The sequence below is a fragment of the Elaeis guineensis genome, chromosome 2, assembly GCF_000442705.2.
Source record: "Elaeis guineensis isolate ETL-2024a chromosome 2, EG11, whole genome shotgun sequence".
NCBI classification, from domain to species: Eukaryota; Viridiplantae; Streptophyta; class Magnoliopsida; order Arecales; family Arecaceae; genus Elaeis; species Elaeis guineensis.
The window spans coordinates 127357984-127366459 of NC_025994.2; the positions used below are offsets into that span (position 1 = coordinate 127357984).

Sequence of the window (8476 nt, forward strand, 5' to 3'; positions counted from 1 at the left end):
GGTGCAATTAAAGAGCATTTAAAAATATATATTGATCGATGTTGTTTAAAACGTAATAGTTGAAAGTTTTTCAATGAAATGGATGGGCTGGTCTAGATTTTCACGGCCACGAATACGAGGGTAGGGTTTCCGCTCAAGCTCCTCCATTGTAGCGGCCACCATCGATGCGCTGCCACGTGCACGGTCGTAGTTAAACCACTTGATCCAGAGCGCCATCACATCGGACGGCTCAGATGGTCGCGTCAAATGAAAGCCAAGGGCCGTGCCAATATACGCCCCTGGTCCCCGGCTTCCTCTCGCCCCCCAATCCTATCCCATTCAAATCCCTCTCCGTCTCCGAGCTCCGGTGGAAGGAGAGAAAGGAGCAAGCCCTCCTTAATCGAAGCAAAATGGTATTTTTCTCTTGCCCTCCTCTTCCTCTCTCTTCTTTCGTTCTAGGGTTTTCTGTTCTTGGTGGGGACTGGTGTTTTCTGTTGATTTTTTTTTTTTTTTTTTTTTTTTGTGTGGTTTTGCCGATCCCTTTCTTTCCTTCCTTGGTGATCGCAGGCGCTTCCGGGACAGCAGGCGGTCGATTATCCGAGTTTCAAGTTGGTGATCGTCGGCGATGGTGGCACAGGTGATCCATCCATCCTTCCCCTTCGTTCTCTACGTAGATTTTGGGTTTTAGCTTGTCGGACATTCTACTTTTCTATTTCTCGGTGATTGTCGCGTCCTTTCTTGGATCGGAGATAATGGATCGGTTCTCAAGAGTTCTCTGATCTCTTTTCTACAGGCAAGACTACCTTCGTGAAGAGGCACCTCACAGGAGAGTTTGAGAAGAAATACGAACGTACGTAGGCATCTTATACGTCCTTGTTTCTTGGATCTTTCTTGCTTGTTACTTCTTATTTTTCTTTGTTTTCTTCTAGACTTGCTTGTTACGCTTATCTTGCCTCCGATTTAATCTGCTGCGATATTAATTTCAAAGATTCTTTTTTGTTCTTCTCCAGCTACTATTGGTGTTGAAGTCCATCCCCTGGATTTCTTCACCAACTGTGGGAAGATCCGGTTCTACTGCTGGGATACTGCAGGGCAAGAGAAGTTTGGTGGACTCAGGGATGGATACTAGTGAGTTCTAGGGCTTACCCTTTCCATTATTGTTTATTTTGTCTGCCTGGATGCATCCATGGATGGTGGGCCGTGGCTAGTTGTTTTGATTCGCGCCCCCACACCAACCCCCCCCCCGCCGGCTCTCTGTGTGTGTGTAATCTATTGGTATGCGGTTTTATATGTGAAGGTGTTATCTTAAGTTTGCGTCTTATGAGGCACAGGTTTTGTGATATTTCATTTTCATGACACGATAGTTTTAGCACAATGCGACTCTCTCTCTCTCTCTCTCTCTTTCTCTCTCTGTGTGGATAGTGGGCTGTGTTTATGTACAATCTTATTGATGTACTGACTTTTATGTGAATGTGTTGATATTTTAAGTTTGCTTTTAGTTTTAGGAGGCATGTGTTTTTATGATATTCTATTGTCATGATATGATAATTCTTGCACGATGTGATGTCATTTATTTGCTTCTTTTCAATTGAATAGGTTGCTGTCCAATTCTGTTCTTCTTTCAAGTTTTATATTCTTGTATGTTTATGGTGCTTGTGTGATTGTCTTGTTAAAGATTAATTTGAATCATATGCCGACATGAAGCTTGGTTTTGCTTGATTATTTTATTTTTATGTTTGCATTTGCAAGTTCAACTGGTTTTACTTAGTTATTTCCAATTTCCTGATATACACTGTTTTCAGTTTACATTGTTAGATCCCTTCTCTCAGTACACTAATAATAAAATGTTATCGGTCCAGTCATATCTAGAGTTATATTATATTCAAACAACAATTTAGTTTTCTGAAATATTTCCTTCCGTAGGCATTGTTTGCTGAGAAAGGAGGTTATGTTTAGGGACGATCAGCTGACATTTTATAACAGAATACTTTGTTTGGCTTCTTGTTGTGCATTTTCTTTCAACTTTAGATGATTGATTCTACATTGAAACTGTTATGCATTTAGATGATCGAGTGCAATATTTACTTCAGGTATATTTAGGACAATGAGTGAGCTATGTTCAGTGGACCCAGCTGATGATAATGTTGTGGATAATAGCGGTAGATGTTCGATTTAAGATATAAATGCTTTTACTGTGCTGTTGTGGTGAGGGAAATTTGCCTTAGCCCTCAAGAGTTCAATCTTTAACGTCACTGAAGTGCCACTACTTCACATATATTGAACCTTGGCAAGTACCTTGCAGAAAAAGCTTTTAAAAATAAATAATGATATTAACGAAATAACACGATATAACCCACATGTAACATCGAGACAGATTTTTACCCCTTTTTCTGGGTGACTTTTTGGGTCAAATTGTGGCTTTAAAATTTTAGCTGAACTTTCTACCCGAGTGCATTATCCAACCAAAGCAATGAAGACTTCCAAAGTTCTTTGTAGTGTTTTGGCTTTAGTATAAGCCATTATCAGTAACAGTAAAGTGTTGCTTTGATTCTCTTGAGTTTCAATTATGAATCCTCATTTGCCAATGTCCCTGTTGATGCCTATCTTTAGCACCTTTTTTAAGCTCTTCAAAATGCTTTTTCATAAAAGTTTCCTGGTCTTTGCCATCTAATTCTAGTTCTTTGACACAAATCCAAGCCCCTCTTCACACCATCACTGTCATCAATCTGTGAAAATCTTATTCCTCTTGTTTTATCCTTCATAGTGTCACAGACATGCATTTTTACACTTCTGTGTTGTGTTCCATTAAGTTACTGTACATGTGCAATCTATATGAAGTAGTGTATAATTAGATAATGGTCTCTTTTTTTTTTCCCTTTTGAATTTTGCCTAAATTCTAGGCATATATTTTCCTTTTTCAATTTTGTAGTGCACTCTTCTGATTGTAGATTATGGGTGGCCCAGTGCACGAGGTTCTCACCATTGTGGGTTCTGTAGGGGATTAGATGTATGCAGCTTTACTTCGCATATGGAAAGGCTGTCATATTTCAAACCCATGACCGCTAGGTCATAATGGAGCAACTATATCTTTGCGCTAAGGCTTACACACTCTTGATTGTAGATTATGCTGTATATGTTGCTGATGTGGACATTATTCTGAATACGTGCAAATTTTTGAGATCAGTTATGTGCTCTATCATCTGGATGTTGCTTCATTGTTATTTGGTTGCTCATAGGGGCTGTTTGGTTGGGGGTAATCTGACATGGAAAAATGATTTTTATGTCAGATTACCATGTGGTATGAAAAAAGGGAAGAAAGAGATGGTAAAAAAGTTGGTGGGCCCCATTGCTTATTTTTCGAAGTGAGAAGGTAAAACAAATACTATGGAGGGGTTGGTATTGGATAAATTTCCTAGTGCCGGTAATTTAATACTTGATAAATGTATTTCTAATAAAGCTGCATATGTAATTATTGAATTTGTTCAAATATTTTTTTAAATTCATTCAATAAAGAGCTTTTGTAAAAAAATTAAAATGGAGATGGTATTATGTAAAGAGCTACGTGATTATAGTCATTACATAAAAATTAATTGGAGATGACAATGTAATCCTAGTGTTAAAAAATTATTTTATATTTAAGGATATATTTGTAAATTTGGCCATATTCCTATGTAGATTTATCTCCAACCAAACGTAGTAATCTTTTTCTAATGTCATTTTCCAAAATAATTTTTCCACCGACCAAACATGGTAAAAGTTATTTTTCTCGGCAATCATTTTTTTAGATAAATGATTCTCAAGAATTATCAGATTATCCTGTAATCTGACATACCCTAACCAAACGGACTCATAATGTCATATATTTTTCCATTTCTAAAATTTAGAAAAAAATAAAAAATAGTTTTCTGTTTTTGTGTGTGGAATTTGCAGATGATTTTATTTTTGAGAGGCTGTTGACTGTGTTATGCATCTATGCTTTCTGGTATTTGAGAGTCTGTTGTCAAAACCTATGCTTATGCCGAATAATGCTTATGACATGATGCATTGCTTCTAGTTTTTCTGGTGATGTGTGGAACGTATGATGTGATTTTCTTTATCTTGTGAGAGGCACTATTATATGCTTGTATGTCTGTCATCTACAAATAATATCATCTGAGAGACCACTACAACATGTCTTTTTAAGACTAAATAGATGCAGTTGGATCATTTTGGCAGAATCGCCACCACACGTTTGGTCTCGCATTGAAAAAAAGGGAAACAAAATGGAGGAATAATTCATCCATGTATGCTTTTTAGCATTGAAGTCGATTTTAGTTTTAGGTCCAAATAATTTGATTCTCTGTTTGCAAAAGCCACGAATTGTTGGTAGGAGAAATTATTGTTGTCCTACCAGAAGTTATTTTTAAATTTCCCATGTTATTAATAAATGCTTAGTTTCAGTCTATGTTGATTTTCGATGTGCATCTGAGTGCTTGTTTTACTTTAATTTTTATCTGGTTTTACTTCAGATCTTTAAAGGCTTTTCTGTACAACTCTTAACAACTCCCTCCCCCCCCCCAAAACCTGAAAACCAAAACCGAAAAAAAAAAAGAGAAAAAAAAAGAAAAAAACACAGGCACACCTTTTTTATTTTTGGGTAAAATTTCTGTTGCTTCTTAGAAAGCCTAGAGATTCTTGCTATTATAAATGTTTAAACAAGGTTATTTGGTTTATTTTTGTTGGTGGTCAATTATGTTTGTTGCCTCTTGGCTTTGAAGCTGAAGTTGACTTGAGTAATTTCCTTCCTGTTCAGCATCCATGGTCAATGCGCAATTATCATGTTTGATGTCACCGCACGGCTGACATACAAGAATGTTCCTACGTGGCATAGGGATCTCTGCCGGTGAGCTTTGCAATCTGTTTTATCCTCTAAATTTTGTTTGGCATGGATTTCTTTAACGCATATCTAATTTTTGGTGCATTCAGGGTTTGTGAGAATATTCCCATAGTTCTCTGTGGCAACAAGGTAGATGTCAAGAACAGGCAGGTGAAAGCCAAGATGGTTACCTTCCACAGGAAGAAGAATCTTCAGTACTATGAGATATCTGCTAAGAGTAATTACAATTTTGAAAAGCCATTCCTATATTTGGCAAGAAAGCTTGCTGGGTAAGAGTTTTTATGCTTGCTTGTTTTGAACATTGTTATTAAACGTGTGAACGCTCATAGGTGCTTATATCGATGCATGCCTTCCTGCAGGGATCCAAATCTTCACTTTGTTGAATCACCAGCTCTAGCTCCTCCCGAAGTACAAATCGACCTTGCTGCACAACAACAGTAAGTGAAATAGACTTGACCTGTACGAGTGAGATGGGATGTTATTTAGTAAGCTGACAATGATGAGTTAGGGAACCCTGGTGACAGTAAAATTCGCTATATGCTTCTTATTTTGATAGATTGGTCTTAATCATTATCATTTTCCTCTAATATTGATTTGTTGATCAGTAATATAACTTGGACCCAAAAGATGGGGGTCCACACATTGGTTGCAGACGCTGTATGGTATACAGTTTCTGTAGATTCTCATCAAACATTGGATTTTAGATGGACAGCTACCATACATATATATATTTTTTTGCAATTGAAAAGTGGTTACTGTATTTATTGTAAACATATTTTAACTTTATTTGTCATTTTCTGTTGGTAACCATGATCAAACTACAATGCATCAATACAAATGTATTACTTGGGGGCTGATATAATCCAAGTGTTATATTATGCAACTCTAATATGACGTGGAAGGGTTTTTGATGGGTATATGATTGTGTCGCAGGCCTTCACAGAGACTCATAACCCTTCTTTCTTTTTACTCGTATATATGCTATCCATTTAATATTCTCTCTTTATTTTTCAGGTATGAGGCTGAGATAGCTGCTGCTGCAGCACAGCCCCTCCCAGATGATGATGATGATGCGTTTGAGTAATTGGAGGGTTGATCGTGTTGGCGAGATGTCTTTGCTTCTACTACAGCATCGCCACGTTTTCTTCCCTAGGAAAAAAAAGGTTGATTTTGCATTTGGTGTCTCTATTTGTGGAGTGTTAGATGATTGGTTTGGATAGGTTACGGGTCTGTCAGCGACATTTGCTAGGACTGCATATTGGACGTCCTTTTGCTTGTTTTGTTATGGAAATGTTTGGTTTCCAAGGGACCGGGGCTGTCTGATTTTTGCATTGAATTTAGTACTGAGAATATGCGATGTCAGGCTTATGTTTTAGTTTTCCATGTACCGCAACTCTGGTGTCGATTTGTTGTGGCGATCTTATGAATTGTTGGCATGGGGCATGGAGAAACCCTCAAATCTGGTTTATTTTGACATCAGGGAAAGCAAGGGTTAATTGTGTGATGTGATGATGGCGCATGGCAAGGGTGAGCTCTGCAGCTACATTGTTGTCGTTTTCCTTCTGTTGGTGGAGCGCTGGCTTTGGAATTTAGACATTTTTTCCCTAGAGAAAAAATGGCCTCGCCCGGCCCGAGTCGTGGGCTGAGAATTTCACCCGAGCCTTAGTGACTTAGTCCTGGATTGGCCTGGTATTTTGCATATAGTATCTATATTATATAATATTATATAAATAAAATTAAGATATAAAAACTTGTGAAAAGAAATGGGAGGGATCTGATTTCATGCTTGGTTGTATTTGTGGTAAGGCGTGCAAGTCCAAGTTTGTGTTATGAATACGGTCAAAAAAATAGAAAAAAGAATATCAGAGAAGTACAGGTAGAATTGCTACATCGGTTTGTAGAACCTCCTTTCCCTTCAGTGTGCTTCTCTATGTGAGGGGTCACTCGATTCACGTCATCGTTCCTCTTTTGGGAGACGTGTGTGCGAGTCGAGTCTTCTTTGATCGCTAGTTTATTAGCTCTTTGTATTACTCTGGCGAGGGTGATATCTGTCCGGATCTTCTGCAACATCGCTCTTGGGAGAGTATTGGCTTCCATCTATCATCACAAATCTTGGGTCAAGGTTATGGATCCTTGTTGCTGCTCATACTGTTATTGAAGTTGGCTTTGAGATAAGTTTGTCTCTTATAGCATCCTTTGGAGGTCGCTGCCTCATCGTTCTTATCTTTGGAAAATTCCCCCAATCTCTCGAATGTCGGTCAGCCGTGATTGAGACCGGGTTCTAAGACTTGATCTCATCACCACACCAAGCGGATGCTCGAATATGCTAGGACAGCTTGTCCGTTCGGATGAACTTTCATAAAATATAGAGAAAGCGGCTTTAAATTGGGTTAAGAAAAAAAAAAAAAAAAAGCTAGAAAGTGAGGGGCATCTTATAGATTGTGGTCTATAAGAAAAGAAGGATAGCAAGATTTATCCAAAATTCAAAAATTTTAAATTAACCCTTCGAGCGTATTTTACTATGTGAATGTGGTATATCGTTCATCTTCGGTAGGAAGTGTTACATAATATGTATCATGCGATCTCCAAGTGATAGCTTAGAATCCATGCTATTGCTAACATGCCATTGCCAAGATTTGTATCTCAACTTCCTTTGCTCCGGCCTCCACTATTTCCCTAGTATCAGCGCCTTCATCCTTCCACTCCTTGGTCCCTCCCCTTGCACCGATGATGCCTTCCTCACCCACCTCCATATTGGCTCCATCAACCTTAAGAACAATGGCCTCAAGCCCATCCTCCATCTCCGCACCTCTGAACCCCCAATTTCACCCCACTGGTCATCGGGGGTAACCTCCTCTTCCAATGCCTCTCTCTTGCCATCCACGAGCACTTTGCCGCTATGATCTTAGCCCCGATCGATCTCCTCATCTTCGACAATCTCGATGCTTAGAAGTAAGGCTGAGCAAATAATCGAAATCTAAAGAAACCCACCCAACTGACCTAATAAACATCGGTTTCAATCAGTTGAAAGACATAAATCAGATAGAATCGGATTGACGTTTGTAAAAAATTGATTATTTACGGTCAGATTCGATTCCTATACTTTTAATGCATATGAAATCGAACATAATCGATGTAGTATTTCACAAATTTACTATCATTTTGGGACGGCATCGTTTAGACTTCAATACTTCATTTTTAAAAAACATTATCACCTATTTGGATTTATGAAAATATTAATATTGAATAATTGATGGAAGCACATCAATTTGAAATAATTGTAAAATAAGAGCTTTCAGATGTAATTGCTTTTAGATGAATAATTTTTTTTTCTATTTTATTTTATACAGTTTCAAAAATATATTCAAAATTTGTAACTTATAAGGTTTAGATTTTTTTGTATTAAATTAATAAAAAAATAAATAAGCTTAAGTGGACCAACATTGGACTTAAAATCAATATTGAGTCAATATTAAAGTCTAAACCAACACAACCCATTCGAACCTGCTACAAATCGTTCATTTTGGTTTCAAATGATATATGCATGATAAACGATCGGCAGCGGATTGAATTTTCTTCAATATGACTGGATTTGATTGGATAAAATTTTTCTCTCAATCC

General features: G+C 37.7%; 1 protein-coding gene across 1 annotated transcript; it reads left to right on the forward strand.

Annotated features, from left to right (window-relative positions):
* The first annotated feature begins 201 nt into the window (after positions 1-201).
* On the forward strand, positions 202-6236 carry LOC105043116 (GTP-binding nuclear protein Ran1B). The gene is made up of 8 exons (XM_010920568.4): positions 202-392; positions 547-616; positions 773-829; positions 990-1107; positions 4772-4861; positions 4945-5124; positions 5215-5292; positions 5870-6236. The coding sequence occupies exons 1-8, from the start codon at positions 234-236 to the stop codon at positions 5937-5939; spliced, it is 822 nt and encodes a 273-aa protein (XP_010918870.1). The 5' UTR covers positions 202-233; the 3' UTR covers positions 5940-6236.
* Positions 6237-8476: the final 2240 nt, after the last annotated feature.

Excerpts from the sequence above, each read along its gene's own strand:
- LOC105043116 (XM_010920568.4), top strand. The coding sequence starts at position 234 with ATGGTCGCGTCAAATGAAAGCCAAGGGCCGTGCCAATATACGCCCCTG. Across the intron at positions 1,108-4,771 it reads GGACTCAGGGATGGATACTA|CATCCATGGTCAATGCGCAA; the intron begins GTGAGTTCTAGG and ends CTTCCTGTTCAG. Across the intron at positions 4,862-4,944 it reads TGGCATAGGGATCTCTGCCG|GGTTTGTGAGAATATTCCCA; the intron begins GTGAGCTTTGCA and ends TGGTGCATTCAG.